Source organism: Xyrauchen texanus, chromosome 32, assembly GCF_025860055.1.
Source record: "Xyrauchen texanus isolate HMW12.3.18 chromosome 32, RBS_HiC_50CHRs, whole genome shotgun sequence".
Classification (NCBI taxonomy): domain Eukaryota; kingdom Metazoa; phylum Chordata; class Actinopteri; order Cypriniformes; family Catostomidae; genus Xyrauchen; species Xyrauchen texanus.
The window spans coordinates 4,181,518-4,200,140 of NC_068307.1; the positions used below are offsets into that span (position 1 = coordinate 4,181,518).

The 18,623-nt window shown below is 36.8% G+C and overlaps 1 protein-coding gene across 1 annotated transcript in view; it reads left to right on the forward strand.

The window, feature by feature from the left end:
• The window catches only part of LOC127625753 (chromodomain-helicase-DNA-binding protein 5-like), a 61,852-nt gene extending 52,618 nt beyond the window's left edge, over window positions 1-9,234 (forward strand). The window contains exons 34-40 of the mRNA XM_052101117.1: window positions 1,507-1,662; window positions 1,812-1,920; window positions 2,172-2,304; window positions 2,392-2,587; window positions 4,898-5,061; window positions 5,176-5,302; window positions 8,771-9,234. Coding sequence (XP_051957077.1) covers window positions 1,507-1,662; window positions 1,812-1,920; window positions 2,172-2,304; window positions 2,392-2,587; window positions 4,898-5,061; window positions 5,176-5,302; window positions 8,771-8,898 — 1,013 coding nt within the window. The 3' untranslated portion in view covers window positions 8,899-9,234. The remainder of the gene's footprint in view (window positions 1-1,506; window positions 1,663-1,811; window positions 1,921-2,171; window positions 2,305-2,391; window positions 2,588-4,897; window positions 5,062-5,175; window positions 5,303-8,770) is intronic.
• The last annotated feature ends 9,389 nt before the right edge of the window (window positions 9,235-18,623 follow it).

The window sequence follows — 18,623 nt, forward strand, 5'->3', positions numbered from 1 at the left end:
AGGTAATATTTTAAAGCTTCAAATAGGTCCTGATTATCAACATCAGTAAGTGAATTTAGTAGGATTCTTTAAAGATTGCCCATTTAAACATGGATTTATAGATTTATTTTTCAACATTTTTATTTTTAGGGCAACATGTAAATTCATAACAAGTAATTTTGAAAAACAGACACACATTAGATAATGCCAATATATTTCAAGTGTATTTCTATCCATGATGTTCATTTATTATCTTTGTTCTTCTTTTTCAACAGTAATTGCTTACAATAAAATACTGTATTCAGAATTGTACTGTAAATCAATCAATATAGGATAGGTAATTTTCTGTCATAACACAACAAATTACAGTAAAAAAAGAAATTCAAATATCATACTGCATTGAGGGATAATCGCGTTTCATTTGAATCCACCAATATGGCGTTAAGTGTTCCCTTTGTATGGGAACTTCGACTTATTTAGTTTGAATTAATTTTCTCCCAGCTGGTATAATTGGGCTATAAAACGAATTTTTTTTCACACACACAAAAAAAGATGTTGGTTAATGGAGAAAAATAACCTTGGGGAAAACCAGGCTCACTGTAGGGGCCAGTTCCCCTGTGACTAAACAGCATAAATATAATGCCAATAGCATATATAAGGAGAAAAAGCAGAGACCCTAAAACTGATCCCTGTGGCACTCCATACTTAACTTTAGTTTGATCTGACAATTCCTTGTTTACAAAGACAGAGTGGTAGGGGTTGGATAAATGGGACCTACTCCATGTTAATGCCAACATAATTCTCAAGCCTATTCCAGAAAATGTCGTAATCTATGGTGTCGAAGGCAGCACTAAGATCTAAAAGCACAAGAAGAGAAATGCAGCCGTGATCAGATGATACGAGCAAGTCATTTGTAACTCTGATAAGTGCTGTCTCTGTACTGTGATGGGGCCTAAATCCTGACTGAAATGCTTCACATACACAATTTCTCTGTAAAAATTATGATAATTGGGAGAGCACTACCTTTTCTAGTATTTTCGACATAATTGGTAGATTGAGATCGGTCTATAATTAGCCAACTCTCCAGGATCAAGCTTTGGTTTCTTGATAAGCGATTGTCTCTAAAGTTTGTTCATAATATAAAGTCTACACTGAGGTGTAAATCTGTAAATTAAAATAAAGAAATAATACAATTTTAAATGAACAATCAGGGAGGGAGGTTTGCAATACTTAGGTTACACCACGATTGTAATCTCTATATGATACAGTCTACAACACAGCACTGCTACATTGCAGTAATTACTTTTGTCTTTTAATAGCAACAAATTGTAAGACTACTACTGTAAAATATACTGTGAAAGTCCTGCAACTAGCAGCCAGGAATATATACTGTAAACTCTCATTATTATAATTTTTTTTACAATGCAGCTAAATTATAAAAATATAAGATGAAAGAAATGCATTACTTTTTTTTTTAAGGCATTAAAATGTGTCATGTGTCAACTGCCATATATCTGGTTTACACAGCCATTCCTGATGATTTAAAATCCGAAGATCCCTCTGAGAGCCAATTGAACGGAGAGAAAGACATGAGGGACGACACAGGAGACGAGAGCCACAAAGATGACAAGACCAGCGTCAAGACACGCTTCATGTTCAACATCGCAGATGGAGGATTTACAGGTGAGTTTCAGTCTTATTGATGTTGGTGTGATTGGCTGTCTTCTTCTGACAGGCATTCCCGCATGGATACGTATTGAATTGCGGACAGCAGAATACAAATTATGCACGAATGGCAAAGAATGCATGGATAAGTATGTGCGTATTCTCAGAGTTACACACGCTCTGGCAGAACGAAGAGCGCACAGCTGTGTCATCTGGAAAAATGTACGACATCTGGCACCGTCGCCATGACTACTGGCTGCTGGCTGGCATTGTAACGTATCCTCACAGTTTCCTCAGTAGTGCTATTGTCACTTCCTATAATTGTGTTTTGTTTTTCTTTCTTTTTCAGTTTTTACAAAAGCATGGTCTAAAATGTACTTTTTGCGACATCTGCCAATGGCAGGTGAATTGAGAAAACTTACCGGCCGTTCATCTGGACATTAAACTGCATTTTGCAAATTTTTAGAAAATACTTGTTTTGAAAACCCTCTCTGAATATAAGGCAAACCCTTAATCAAGTGTCTCAGACATGGCTATGCCCGCTGGCAGGACATTCAGAATGACCCACGTTATGCCATCCTCAATGAGCCCTTTAAGACCGAAATGCACAAAGGGAACTACTTAGAGATGAAGAACAAATTTCTTGCCAGGCGATTTAAGGTACGAGTCATACGATTTTCTTTAATCCAAAAATAATTTTTTTAATTAACGCTTTCTTGAATGTCATTTCCCTGCTCTCCATTTTAGCTCTTGGAACAGGCATTGGTAATTGAGGAGCAGCTACGGCGTGCAGCGTACCTGAACATGACTCAGGACCCCAGTCACCCTGCTATGGCCCTCAACACGCGTTTTGCTGAAGTGGAATGCCTGGCTGAGTCCCATCAACACCTCTCCAAAGAGTCACTGGCTGGTAATAAACCAGCCAATGCTGTGCTGCACAAAGGTGCAATATTCTACAAATACAATGTTGATAAGAAAATAAATAAGTAAATGTATAAACTTTATGAGTCAAAATAGAGAATGTTTGGTTGGCCACTAAACTTAAAATGGCAAATCTAAGGAGCTCCTTAGAGGCCCCTTTTTTCTGAAATAGTTTTCCGTTCCGGCGCAATTAATTTAGCATTTACGCTTTTATACAAAGTGACTTACAAAATGAGGATACAACATATGTGATTCATGTTAATGAGACAGTAACACACATTTTAATTGCATCAGATTCAGAACAGTACAAGCCAAGATTTTTGTATTTTTTATTATTGAATTTAAGTTTTGCATTCACTCACAAAAAGCTTTGTGTTCTCTCACAATACCTTTATCCATCCCTTACAAAAATTAAATATGGTTTTACCACAGTAACCATAGTTGCACTTTGGTATTTTTAGTAAAACCATAGTAACCACAAAATGCACCATGCTTTTACTACAGTAACTATTGTTTAACTATGGTATTTGTATTAAATTCATAACCTGAAAATTGACATTGGTAACCATATTTTAACCATGATATTAGTGGTAAACCCTAGTAATAATACATGAAAATTAGGGCTGTCAATCGATAATTTTTGTTAATCGAATTAATTGCATGGTGTCCCGATTAATTAATCGTGATTAATCGCATATACAAATATTTGCTGAGAAAGCCCCTCATATAACAATAACTCAATATATAATGATTATACATATTTATATCAATATATAATTATACATAGTTATCTTTAAATATTTAAAATTATATATATATATATATATATATATATATATATATATATATATATATATATATATATATATATATAAAATAAAAATATTGAGATAATTCAAATGCTTTACATTCCTGTAGCAGAAGAGTTAATCATTGATAAGACGATACAAAAAGCGGCTTTTGAATACAATGTATTGTTTACTACCATATTATTGATCATAAGTCAATCATTGGCATACAGTTCACAGCAATCCATTACACAAGTGAATTTGTCAATCAGTTGGAGATTTATTATGAGGGCTTGTTTAAGGACCCGTGTCAATGAACACCTGTGTCAGACATGCTTGTAAGCGTGTAAAATGTTTAGGTCACTGTGTCAAGTTAAATATAGTTTAATACTCAATCTTTAATCACATCTTGAGATACCTTAGTTCCGATTTGTGCTCCATCAAGTGTTTTGAATGCAAGAACGTGACACATGTTTGTGTTGTTCTGCCTACTGAAGTGTTTTCTTCACTGTATAAACTGTGTGTTGCTCATACAGCTGAAATTTCACTTACTGCCCTCTGGAGCAAACAGGTGGTACTACAAGCTTGCATTTCTCAGGAATCTTCCTTATTATGGTCCGGGGGCATGCGATTAATTGCGTTAATTTTTTTAATGAGTTATTTTTTGTAAAATGAATCGCACTGAATTAACGCATTAAATCGACAGCCCTAAAGAAAACCAAAACTATGTTAATAAAAATAATAATCATTCTGATTTTGTTTTAAAACAAATTCACCCCTTGAGTTGATAATGAGGTTTTTTGGCCTTCACACCTTGAGATGTGAATTAATGTTAAATAGTTCAATGATCGGAGTCTGTTTATACCGCAGTTACCACGTGTATTGTGAAGAAAACAAGGACTGAATCATGGAACCTGGTCATAAAAATGGCATTCGTTATAAAAAGCAGCATGTCATGGAATACGACATTTTTGGACAAAAATTTGTTTGAATGCACAAATAATCAAATGAAAATTGCGATATGTCCTAGTGTGATAATTAAACTGCAAAAGTCTGTGATTTAATTAAATATGTAATCTGCATGTGATGCATGCTTCAAAATGAATGTGTAAATCTGCCCACTTATACACTTAAAACACCACATCACGATAATCGTGCGCTCTTGTGTGTGTGAGATGTGCGTAGCACATGCAGATTATGTATTTATTCATTTAAATCACAGCTTTAACAATGGAACAATGTAATGGAGACTTTTCAAAGAGGTATTATGGTGCAAATAGCATCTAACAATATTCTCTGCCCAATTTTAAACTATATAGGACACAACACAGCTCCCAGCAAAGCGCTGTTGCTCATTTCACATACGAAGATGGTGTATACACCGTAGTCGTAAAGGCACAGCAGCAAAAACAGCTCATTCTAAAACTCCCAGAGAGGGTTGAAAATGGCCATATAGAATTCAATTATTACTGTTTTGGTGCAACAAAAAAAAAAGCATGAAATGCCCCCTTTAATGGTTTGTCATTTTGACATTTTTGTTCTAGTGTTGAACCAGCTGGAAGAGCTGTTAAGTGACATGAAGGCCGACGTGACACGGTTACCATCCATGCTTTCGCGCGTCCCACCCGTATCTTCCCGGCTGCAGATGTCAGAGCGGGGTATTCTCAGCAGGCTCACCAGCCGGGGCAACGAGCCGCCATCTCAGCAGGTCAGAGTGACACTGTCTCCTATCATATCACAGCTGCATCTAAAAGATGAATAATAGATAGACCTCATGTGAATGAGCCTTGATGTAAGAATGTTCTATTTAATCTCCCCTCAGCCTTTCCCTCAGGGCTCGTTTGGCTGTTCTCAGATGTATAATAGCAGTTTTGCCGGAGGGTTCCGTGGGCCTGGAGGCACCGCGATGGTGAACTACAGCCAGATGCCCCTGGGGCCATATGTTAGTGGTTAGTGCTCTTACATAAACCAACATAAACCTTGAAATGAAGGGCATAGATTAATCAATCAGCTCATTTACATTGACACCAAAAAGCCGTTTATTACTTAAGACATGAAAGCAACTTTCTCATTTACATTATCTTTATTAACGGCTTGCTCTTTAATGGTCTGCACTTATATAGCACTATTTTAACCTTAGTGGTTTTGAAAGCGCTTTACACTGTGACTCATTCAACCATTCACACACACGTTCACACACCAATGGCGGCAGATCTGCCATGCAAGGTGCTAGCCTGCCATTGGGAGCAACTTGGGGTTCAGTGTCTTGCCCAAGGATACTTCGGCATGTGGAGACATGTGGGCCGGGAATTAGTGGCCGACCCGCTCTACCACCTGAGCCTCAGGCGCCCCTAATGCTGTATACAAGTGTCTCGATCAGCAGTCATTTCCCTGTGATGCGTGTGTAAATAATTAAAATGGCATCTGAGGACGAGTCTGGTCCATACTGCAGCTTATTCTAGCTAATAACCAACCTCTCCACCACAGTGAGTGGGATCTCTTAAGAAGAAGTGAAAGAAAAACGAGAGCCAGATCACGTAAACTTTTAAAATGGTCCATTATTATGGCAGCAATGTAATAAAATGGTAATATATCATATTTTAATGTAGAAACGTTTACTAAATACATTTATACATCAGGCTTGCCTGATTACTCGTTTATATGGGTCGAGATTCATTCATTTAATTGCTCTTCACAAGAATTTTACCTTGCTCCTTTTATAAAATTGTACTCTGTAAATGTCCGCAGCGCTTTGCAGCGTGGTTCCCTCATGCTTTAAAATTTTTATTTTCACTTTGGTGTAATTCCAAACATATTTATATGCAAATAAGAAGAGTTTGTGGATTGATACATTTTCCATATAACAAGCGCAACTGCAATCATGTGATTGACAAAAAGTCTTGCTCGCATGGATCATATTCATGATCGCTTTATAAACCAGATAATTTAACACAGTGGGAGAAAATAGAAAAACCAACAATGAGGGGGGAAAATTTGAAACTATTACATAATATATCGTAATTAAACTTATTCTCATTTAACCATCTCTTAAATTAAAGGTGCTTGTGGAGATTTCCAATCAAGAAGAATTACCTTTTTGGCTGCAATCATGCCCACCATTAAAGCCGGTTGATTGGTATGAGGGAGAGCACCAGTCAGATCAGAATAGCCGAAAATCGCCAGATTAAATATTGGAAGACCAAGGCCTCCACATCCAGTAGGTTTTTGTAAATGGGCTTTTGCTATGCGAGGTGTCTTGTAGTTCCATAAAAATGAGAGAATAATTGAATCTAGTTGTTTAAAAAGGTTGCCCGCAAATAAATAGGGAGATTTTGGAAGAGGTAAAGAAACCTAGGAAGAGTAACCATCTTTATTGCATTCACACGGCCAATTCATGATTGAGTAGTTTCCAACTCTCAATGTTTGATTTGAGTTTGTTAATCGTGTCTAAGATATTTTATTGAAACTAATATTTAGGGTTCTTTGGAATTTTCAGGCCAAGATATGTAAAGTGAACCTCCACTATCTTAAATGGTAATCTATTTAAAAAGCGGGTGCTTAAATGATTCGTTAGTGGCATAAATTCACTTTTACTCCAATTTACTGAGTATCCTCAAAATTTACTAAAAGTGTCAATGTAATCTAAAAGTTTAGGGACTGAAACCTCAGGATCCGTGACACACAGTAACAAATCATCTGCATATAAGTTTACCAGACTTTCAGTATTTCCTAATGAGATCCCTTGGATATGAGAGTGGGCTCTGATTCCTACAGCTAATGGCTCCAGTGCAATGTTGAAAAGAAGGGGGGATAGAGGATCACCCTGTTGTACACCCCGATGCAATTAAAAAGCACTGAATCTAATACCATTGGTCAAAATGGATGATAACGGACAGAAATAAACAATCTGAATCCATTCGATAAATCTATCTCCAAATCCAAATTGTTTTAACGCTTCAAACATGTATGGCCATTCTATCCAATCAGAGGCTTTTTGGGCATCTAACGAGATAACAGCTGCAGAGTTGTTCGCTAACCGCCGGTCCGTATATAAAATATTAAGAAGAAGGCGAACATTACAGAATGAAAACCTTCCTGGAATAAACCCAGTTTGGTCAGGATGAACAATAGATGAGATGTGTTGTGCTAACCTGGAAGCCAATACTTTAGTTAATAGCTTTTGATCAAAATTTAAGAGGGCAATGGGTCTATAATTTGTTGGATCTGTCTAACTTTTCCCTTTTTTCAAAACTACACAAATATTTGCTTCATATAGAGTCCGGAAGTTTCTTCTTTTGGATTGACTCTTGTAGCATTCTCTGCATATAGGGGGCTAGCCTCTTATTAAAAGCTTTAAATAATTCACTGCCGAACCCATCGGGGCCTGCAGCTTTACTCAATGAAAAAGCTTGAATGGCATTTAGTAAATCTGCTACTGAAATTTCAGATTCAAGATCACTTTTAGAGGATTCACTACGTTTTGGGAGGTTTAAGTTTGAAAAAAAACCACAATCATAGTTAGATTCTGTATCTTTAATTTTTGTAGTATATAGTTCAGAATAAAATTCCCTGAAACAATCATTTATCTCTTTAAGAGTAGTTATTAAACTGCCCAGTTTCGATTTTATCATATGAATCGCTTTCTTAGCTTGTTCTCCCCTTAATTGTCTTGTAAGCAACCCATCTAAAATGTTTATACAGGAGATTATCCCCACTAAAAACCCAAATTGTTTAAAACAGTTCTGTACCCGTGGCCAGGGTTGTAGCTAGTGGGGTGAAAGGCGGTAACAATTCTTGGGGCCAACCAGTCCAGGGGTCCCCACAACAAAATCTAAACTGTGTTTTTTTAATAGGAAAGGGGCCCAGAGCAATATACAGTCAGGGTGCCCAGATTACTGTGCTACGGCCCTGCCCGGGGCCCAAAATGTTTTGCTATGCCACTGTTGGTCTATGTGCTCACGCATTAGATGGATGCTTTTGGATCTTCTTACTTTGGTTGTTTTGTGCCTCACTAGTTATATAGCATCTCTAGGCATGAACACTGTGTTTTTAGAGCGCAGGTTAAAGTCAAGAAGATTCACACTTTGAAAAACACATCTCAAGATCCCTTCATGATTCTGTTGTGATCAGTCTTGACTGACTGGAGCTTGCGATTTTCGCAAGTGCTTTCCAGTTTTGTGTGTAAAATGTACAATACCAGACGGTAAGTGAACAGACTCTGGGTGGTCTGTGGTTGAGACTAAGACTTACGTAGTGACCAGTGAGTAACTAAGTCAAATCTAGTAAATACTCTTGATTTAATGTATGACATACAGTATATATATATATATATGAAAATATAATGAATAAAAAATTTGTATTGCTGTATAACATCCCTGATATCATAAAGATGGTGCTATTTTCTCTCCGGTTCCCAGTGTCTTCAAATGGACCTCTGCCTGCAACCAGCCACCTCGAGAAGAAGTCCAGTGACACTCTTAGAGATGTGCCCAACACTGACCTGAAATCAGGCAAACCCAGTGATGTCATATGCATCGAGGACTAGCTCGCACCCATTCTGCCCTCTCTCTGTAAGATACCTATGGACAGATCTATGGAGACCTACTCCAAAATGTCAATATTAAACAGCAGATTGTGTCAATTGAACATTTGTCCTTAAGAATCTGCTGTTTTATATGCCTGTAATTTCAATCTAGTAAGGTTAAGTTATTTTTCTGTTGTTCTTTTTTAACCTCTATATTGCGAAAGTCTTGATCAATTAAAGAGAGACTGGAAATTTTTGAAGAGGGCACTAATATTTTAACAGTCCTCTGGTCTTGAGTTTTTGTTTTACATAATGACTTATTTTCGTGCCATGGAGGACATTTTCATCTCTGCTAATGTTGAGAGGTGCTACTAGTTCCTAGCCACTTTAAGGACTAGACCTCCTTCCTCTGGATACATGTGCAGCCACTGCTTAGTTTCTGGCTCTGCTCATGGATGGTGTGTTGTTGGTGCCCCTGCAGGTTACTGATGTGAACTGAAATGCAGAATAGTCCAATGCATTGAGAAACAGTCCAACTTCAACGTGATTTTAGGAAGAGTACCTCTAATACACCCCACCAATGTTCACTTTTTAAATGGTATTGGATTGTTTTTCAGTTTGCATGACACTTTATTGCGAAAAAGTTACAGTGTGGAACATGAGAAAGGTTAAATGATAGGGCAGTAATTAACCAATGGCAAATGGATCACTATTTGGAAACTTTTCTCAATTGTATTGTTTGCTGTGAAACATTGGGGCTTACACACAACTTGAAAGGAATATTCCATCTTAAACTTAAACACAAGCTGTATTGACATCCTCTGTGGCAAGCTGCAGCAAGAAAAATAATAAAAAGTACGATTTAGACAATTTGTACGTAAGAAATTATGCATTTTTTTTATTGAACAACTATTTAGGTGCCTAAATTAAAATGCAAGCTTCACAGTTTTTGTATTTAAATCCTCCAATACGATTGCCCCGTAAGTTTCAATAGTAAGTGCATTAATGTACACAAGTCAAAATTATATTCTGACATATCCAGAATATCCATCCTGCAAAGGACAAAGAAATGGTTTAATTTCTGGAACAAAGTGAATTTGTGCAGTGTTCATGCCACCATTAACTTACTCAGAAAGCTTGCATGCAGATATTTTTTATTTGTAAACTTAATTTCCTATTCTGTTGTTATTTTAATTTTTTTATAATGATATTGTCAGACAGATTTTGTCCAGACATTTTGTGAATAACTGAAGCTAATGGATATCATTGACATTATTGTTCTGCTGCCATCAGTGGTGTGGATATGGATTGTTTTTGTTTAACTTTGAAATGATATGCCTTGTGTAACTGTGTTTTTAAGCAGCGCACTTTACATGGAGACAGGACGTGACCGTAGAGACGGCATTTCCAATGGGCCATTTCAAACGCAGTAGAAACCTCTCTCAATAACTTGTATACTCGGTTAATTTCAGTCTGTGGTATTAGTCATGTTAATTACTAAAATGTTGATGAAGTATTTCTGTTCGTTTTCTGCATCTCAGCCCCAGGTTAAATGGCACTGTGGTGTCAAAGCTGAACTTAAACTTGATCATAGCTTCTTTCGCAGATTATTTTTAACTTAATTGTTTAAGATGATGCTCATTTCTGTGTAGACTATGAATGTGGGTTAAATAAAGTTAAATGTCCACACACACACACACACACACACGCACATTCACACACACACAAGATAAACCTCAAACGATTTCATTGAAATACAAAGACAGCCTCAAGAGTAAAAGGACCTTAAAGAGAGAGTCAGCAGCATAAAATGTGTTTTGAAATTAAGTTTTATTTTTATCCTGTATGATGAGTTTACACCATTTCAGTAATAGCTAACTTTTATGACAGTATTAATATTGACATTAAGCTCCATTTAAATGCAATCAAACTGAAGCTAAAATGAATGTATGAAGTATTTAATAAAAGCTTCAGTCTAATATAAAAAGTCTTTTCATTCAAGTACACATTAGGCTTCAAAAGCTACCAGAAAATCCTGGTCTACTGAATGCACAGAACGTAAGATGTCTCCAGATTACTTTGGACCAAAGAGGTCCTTGTCCTGGTTTCTAACCAGCTACGTATAAGCAAAACTGTAAACAGTACTACTATTTTACAGAGATAAGAATATGGAAATGATATAAGTGAACTGTCATCATTTCACTTTGTACTCAGTGTATTTGTTTAATGTGTTTTAATAAATTCTCTCCAATAAGATTTATACCTGGTTTCATTTTTCTTTAAATATTTAATTCTCAAACATTTGCTGAATCCTGCAGAAAAAAAGGGAAACGCACAGTTTCTGTATTCATTTCATGTTTTGATATTGTGTGTTCAACGTCAGATGGACCTTTGCACCAATGTACTCAATGCATGCCCTCACATTACTACAAGAAATAAATCATTACTAATGGCCATTTGGTTTGTTTTGTTTGTAGAAATGTTTGTGAAAATCAGGTGACTGTTGTAGAATATTTTTATAAAGTTAAATATAAATGAATCAAGTATAATCAATGTAAATATAGCGATTTTATTCTACAATTGTTTCTGGTGGTCAAGCATGTATCTTGCTGTGTGTGCCTCTGTAAGAATGGAATGTGCTCACATATGGTAAACTAGTCTCCTGTGTTCACACTAGAGAAGACACATGGTGAAGCCTCTCCACGGACATTTCCTGTTCACTTCTTGAGAAACAATAGACTGGAAATCTGATGGATGGTGGTGATATATGTGGAATGTATTAGCCACGCCTTGGTAGATCATATGTATTTAAGCATGTGCAAACCCAGATTCTGGAGTTGCTCTGCAGAGCAACTCAGCTTTTTTATCTCTGATGATAAAATCTATCTTCTGGCATCAAACCCCCAAGACTTCAAGAGTGATTTTTCACAATCCATGCTAGAAATTTTTTTTCACAATCCATTTTATAATCCATGCTAGAAAACTGACAAAACAATTTAAACGTAAAGTGACATTGAAGCTTTAGATAAATCGAGGATGAGGATGTGTTTAAGGAGGCAGCAGATTTAAAAACAGCAAGTGCATCAGAGGATTGAAGTCCATCTAGGGAAATGCTGAAGCTTTTCTATAGATGTAGTAGTGAGGACAAAAAGGTGAGTTGTATTTGTTTAGTAGTCTATTAAGCTCACTTTGAGATACAGATTAAGTTTTAAAGTGCGTTATTGTCATGAAAAATATGTATTATCATGTGTATTATGTGCAATACCCCCAGAGTCTCCCAAGAGGGAGGGAGGATGAGAGACTCAACAGGACAGACACAATGGTAACAACTAGGAATGACTTGCAGACACGGCTCACCCAAACAACATTAACTGGGGAGGTATTGGAAATAAAATGTCACTGCGGAAAGACCTGCAAGAACACAAAATGGCTTAAAATACACCAAGAACACCTGGACTTCCAGGAAAGGCACATTTCCTGGATTTCGTTGCCTATTAAAGCCTGTAGACCGATTTTCATGCGAAGGGAGCGGGTCGCTTTTGCTGGGAAAATCCAAAAGATTTGACGTTTATTCGCACTCCCGAGAGCCGGACAGTATCTTCTCTTCCGCTATTCAACAGCAACAACAAACTGCAACACTAGGTAACGTTATCTTAGAGATGGAATAAAGCAAACGTTTGGCTCCCAGCACAATACAGACTTCTACACAATCTCTGAGTAAGCCAAAACAAAAACAAAAAATCTACTGAATCCCATCGGGCTAAGCAGGAACGTGATCGTGGTCGAGCGAAAACTAGAGTGAATATCAGCGGGGCATTTGATTCCTGGCAGGGACCTTCGCTCGGTTTTCGGGATCAAAACTGACCCTGAATTGGCATTCTTCTTATTGGACAGGTAAGCTTACATAACTGCAAAGCATGTGAAATATAGTTCCATAAGTATTGATCTGTGTAAATTTTGCTAACTTGATCTTGTCTACTAACGCTGACAAATTGCAATCTACCTTGCTTCGTAACTTTCAAATAATTTCAACGATCTTCTCTTTACACTAAAAGACAGGTTAATGTCAATGTTAATCTGTAAGTATTCAGCAAGGTAAACTACAATCATACATGAAATAATATAAATAATAATAAAATAATTGCTAGACAATGTTCAAGATCATGCAAAAAGCTCCATTCATTTATAACGTAACTTATATACAATCTATTATTATAAAACAATAGCGCATCGATATACAGTATCAAAATGCCAGTTGTGATGGAAACAACTGGCATTTTGATACTGTATATCGATGCGCTATTGTTTTATAATAATTACTAATTGTGTCAACATATTTATAATGTACAGTCTTTTTAATAAAAAGCTACTGTCATCATCCACCAAATTTATATAGCTTATTTATGTAGCTTTACCATATTGATAAAGCTGGCTAGCTAGCTAACGCTGACATAGGCTATCGTATAAATACAGTTAATGTATCATGCAAAGAAAAGTGATTACTTCAAACTATAGTCTCACATAGTCAGACCTATATACACACTTTGTTTTATCCCTGTTGCAGCACTGGAGGGTAAAATATAATATACAGTCTCAAAGTTTGTAGTAAAACAATCACACCTGTGTAATTTTAATCATGCTAATCCTAACCCATCTGTCAGCATGAAGTCGTAATTAGCGTTCAGTCTCTTTGTACGTTACGTCATTGTTTTGGTCAACAGGTAGCTGGCTACAGTTCACTTAATGGCCACAGGTGTCATTAATAACAAGGGTTTCTGAATCTTTCATTCTGCACCTTTAAATCAGGAAAAACTGAACTTGAGGAAAAGCAGATTTCAAAGGGCTCCATTTGTTGGATAGCTGTTGCTATTTTAACTGCACAGATATAGCATTACAAGAGCAATAACTCAAAGTCAGAAGATTTAATTGAATTTCTTAACTTGCTGCTCTAGTGGACAAAATCAGCAGTGCATCCTTCATCTGTCAATTACAGTTGAAATAAATAAAAAATGTATTTGCTGTTGACAAGCGGAATTTGATGAAATTTAGCACATGTCCTCAGACTATCCTGGTGTTTTAAGTTTTGTTATGTTTTGATATTTGGTCAAATCAAGTTTGGAAAATTGGACAAATCAAAAATCACAGTTTTTTTTATTTTTTTTTTATCATGACGGCCCCTAAATGATACGTGCAAACTTTTGTGCCAATAGGACAAACAGCCTAGAAGGAGATAAAAAAAGTAGGTTTTTCACAAAATTTTAAATGGCAGAATTTGTTTATAGATGGAAATGAAATCGGTATAATTATATGTTTTGTAAGGCTTGACTCAAGAAATCAAAGGACAAAATAATTTTATAATAATTGATTCTAGCCCTCACGGTTGCGCAGATATGAGCCAAAACGTAAAGATGATTATTTTAGCACCTCCTAGAGTCGTGTGGCTGTGCGTTTGGTGTCTGCCAAGTTTGGTGTCTGTAGGACTTATGGTTTCGTTTTCACGATCAGTTTAAGGGGAGAATAATAATAATAATAATAAATATAGCTGCAAGCAGTGATTAATGGGGTTCAAGCCTTTAAAGTACTTTAATTATTAATCAATAAATCAATTACATGTGTGAATTTTGTGAGATACCACTTAAAACAGTGATAAAATATATATTTTTATAACCATCAGGTTATTTACCAGAGAGAGATGGGTTTAATAACATTCATAACTTTTATAGCGCCATCTTTTTTCCTATTTACACAAAATTTTGCACACATCTAAAAAATGACATGTCGTATATGTGTACAAAATGTTATGATAATCGGGTTTGTCGTTTATGAGTTTTAGGATATTGGGTACACTTGGTCACACCTATTTATTAAAATGACCTTGTCATAACCATGACAAATACAAATTTCAAATTTTTGGGATAATTACTGGTCTTGGCTGTCCAAAGATTCTTCCTGTACCGGTTTTTTTGCGGTCAGGTGAAAAACATAGGATTGTAAATGTAGGCTTTTAAAATAAACTTAAATATTTTATGAATGATTTGTTTGACACCAATAGTTCTTGAGGCAAAGTTGTTCAGAAAGAGGAGATGTAACATATAAAATGAACAATATTTTTATTTGTGACAAACCGCACAGTTTTCAACAATTAACAGGCATGTAAATCATGATAGCACCACCTGGTGGCTGATGTGTTTTGTTTTCAAATTTTGTACAGATAAATAGGCCCACCAAGTTTTGTTCTGATATGCCTTTTGTAACATGGTCTTAAAGTTGCTAAAGTCTGATTGGTCAATGGCAGCCATGCTTTTACAAGATATGCAGATGTCTTCAAAGACCTTGTTGGCACCTTGGACAAAGACACAGCATGCACATTTTCAAGTCATTCGGGCCAATGGTACTATAGTTAGAGACATTTCTAGAATTTTAATTATCATTATAATGCCACCAAGTGGCCAATCCCTGGTAAATGTATTGTTTTTCCCCACTTTGATCCCCTACAGATTTGTCTTAAGTTTGGTTGAGATTACTCATTGCGTTCAGGAGTTATAGACCTACAAGTGTTTTAGGCTCCACCCACAAGAATTAATTGGTCTATTATAGACATGTGAAACATGCAGTTCAACATATTTTTGCTAATAATTGATGTATGGACTCTTTCTAAACTGCTTTCATTTTGATTGGACGAAAAACCTATGACTAGTTTGCAAAAGTATGTTTTTCAAATAATTAATGAACATGCACCTGTGTAATGGTCTTTTAAGACAGTAACAACTTACAGATGGTAGGTAATTAAGGTCACAGTTATAAAAACTTAGAACACTAAAGAGACCTTTGACTGAAAAACACCAAAAGAAAGTGTTAACATGCCTTAGGCATGCTGTATGGTGGCATGAGGACTGCAGATGTGGCCAGGCCAATAAATTGCAATGTCTGTAATGTGAGACGCCTAAGACAGCGCTACAGGAAGACAGGAAGGTTAGCTGATTGTCCTTGCAGTTGCAGACCATTTGTAACAACAACTCCACAGGATCGGTACATCTGAATATCACACCTGCGGGACAGGTATAGCATGGCAACAACAACTGCCCGAGTTACACAAGGAAAGCACATCCCTCCATCAGTGCTCAGACTGTCCGCAATAGGCTGAGAGAGGCTGGGCCGAGGGCTTGTAGGCCTGTTTTAAGGCAGGTCTTTACCAGACATCACCGGCAACTACATCACCTATGGGAAGGGCTTGACTGTGAAGAGAAATCGGCTCGGGATTTTACATGGCAACTTGCCCAAAAGTTGTGTGTGTGTGTGTGTGTGGGGGGGTATTCTGCATTTCGCGGCAGACCAACCGGCCCGCTCAGTTCTCCCGATGGCCAGTCCGCTCTTCACTGATGATTCGCCGTTTTGTATAACAAATCCTGGCAAATCAAAATGACAGTAAAATGCTCACTGCCATTCACCTCGCAAGCATGATTAATAAAATTAAGAACTAAATTGAGGAATCAAAATGCGTGTGTCTTATCAAATCCACGGTTCTTGAAAATTTGTAACCGGTTCTAAAATAGAACCGGTTTTCGAAACCCAACCCTACCGCTAATGCACAAGGAATCATGCCATTTAAAGCATTGCCATGCCAACAGTATTTAAGATATCAAGAAACCCTTCAGAATTTAAAATGTGAAATGCCTTGACTATAATCTGTATTTTTTTAAGCAATTCATGCTAACATAATAGGGATTTTTCAACGTATGATAAAAGAGACACACTTCCTTCTGCCAGTTGGTGGCACTATGACCGTAACCCACAATAGTCACATCAATGTGATCAGCCTGCAAGGACAAACATTTGGCTCAATTTTTATGTTTTTAATTTTCTGCACGCAGACGATATGAGACTTTTTCCTTTCCTTTTTGACATTACTTTGTCGCTTCGCCATGGCAACACCGTTTGATATATCAAAAATCCCTTCGCAATTTAGCATCGTCAATGTCTTGGCATGATGTCGCCCACATTTGGTACCTGTAACATTAAAGAGACTCTGAAGTGTGTGCACATTTTCAAGAGTTTTCACGCATGTTATGTACCCCAAAAGTACTGAAAACCTTGAAAAGAAGAATTAATCCTTAGAAGAACAATAGGGCTCCGCACTTTCAGTGCTTGGGCCCTAATAATAAGTACAAATTCACACATGAAAAAATTTAAAAAGGATGATAAAGTAAAAAAAAAAAAGAAAAGAGCCATTTTAAAAATATGGTAGAGTATAAACAGACTCAAGTCAGATCTCTCTCTCGTACAATGGCAGACGGACACAATGCTACCAGCACATTTTATTTATTTTTTTGGTTGTTTAATACGTCAAAAAGGAGATAGAAGAGACACTGTGGAGTACTTCAGCAGCTTACTGGGAACAGAAGGACCTACAAAAGGCCAGAGCTGAATCTTGAAAAACATTGAATCTCAAGGCACATTAGCAAATTAGACTAGACTTGAGGAAATTTATCAAGACTTTGTTATTCTTTGTTTCTTTGTTAGTCAAGTGTGGCAAAGCTGTTAGTTCTCATAGGCATGAATCCTATAGGATTTACCATGATTTATGCTTACAACTTAACTGATATTTATATATATATATATATATATATATATATATATATATATATATATATATATATATATATATATATAAAATAAAAATTCAGATATGACAACTAAGGGGACCAACTCATAGCCAGGGAGTTCAAACAAATACCTGCTTGACACCTAAAACATTGCAATGGGCTGGAAGATATAATGAATTAGATCCCATAACGAGTGGTATACATCTGTGGCACCATTGATCGAGTAGGCCTTATAAAATAAACTATTAAGAGTGGTTATGTATAAATGTTTACATGGTTCCAGAATCATTGTGCATTTAAAAAAATATATAAGTTTAAGTTCACACTTGGAAAAAATATTTCTCTGCAGATAAACCAAGCAAGAACAGAAAGTTTACATAGATGTTTTGATGATTACTAGATCCAGTTGCTATGTACCCTCATTTCATTCAGCTCCTGCAATAGATAAAATATAGATAGTCAAAATTCCATTTTACAATTAAGTTTATTCAAATCCAAAAACAGAGAATTTAAAACAGAAAGACATGCATACACCTATGAACGTCGTTTACTTGGAGAAGACGAACATTTTGAGAGAGGCCAGTTTGGAAAGTGCATTTGGGCTGTGGTCCAAAGCCAGGTTGCTGTGATTAGAATGCGGACTCAAAGCATAACTGGACATGTTAGCATAACTGGAATGTCCTGGTTTAGCGAGACGCAGGTAAATTAGTTGCTGGCCAGGCAACAGACCGGTAGCTGGCTTGTGCTCCCTATGACACAGAAGAATATCTGGACGGTCCTTGCTTGGCAAGAGGCACATAGCTTGGTTGAACCAGCTGGCCAAGAGGTGGTCAGCTAGGAAGCGATATTGCTTAAGGCTAGCAAAGGGCTGTGCTGATATAGACATGGACTGGAACATTGTTTGCAGAAGTCTAGAAGAGGGCTGGCAGCTGGGTAGCAAAACAGAACGCTCTGCAGGCTTTACTGGGGCCTGGTAACTGGGTGGTACTACGCTAAGGAGCTGGGTCTGGATGAAGACTGATACCTGGTTGTGCCACAAGCAAATTGTGCTACAAATTCAAAGCAAGCACAGGCTTGAAAGACTGGCTACTGGGCTAAGTGACCGATGGGCTGCTGTACTGGATCACAGGTTGATAGTCAAAG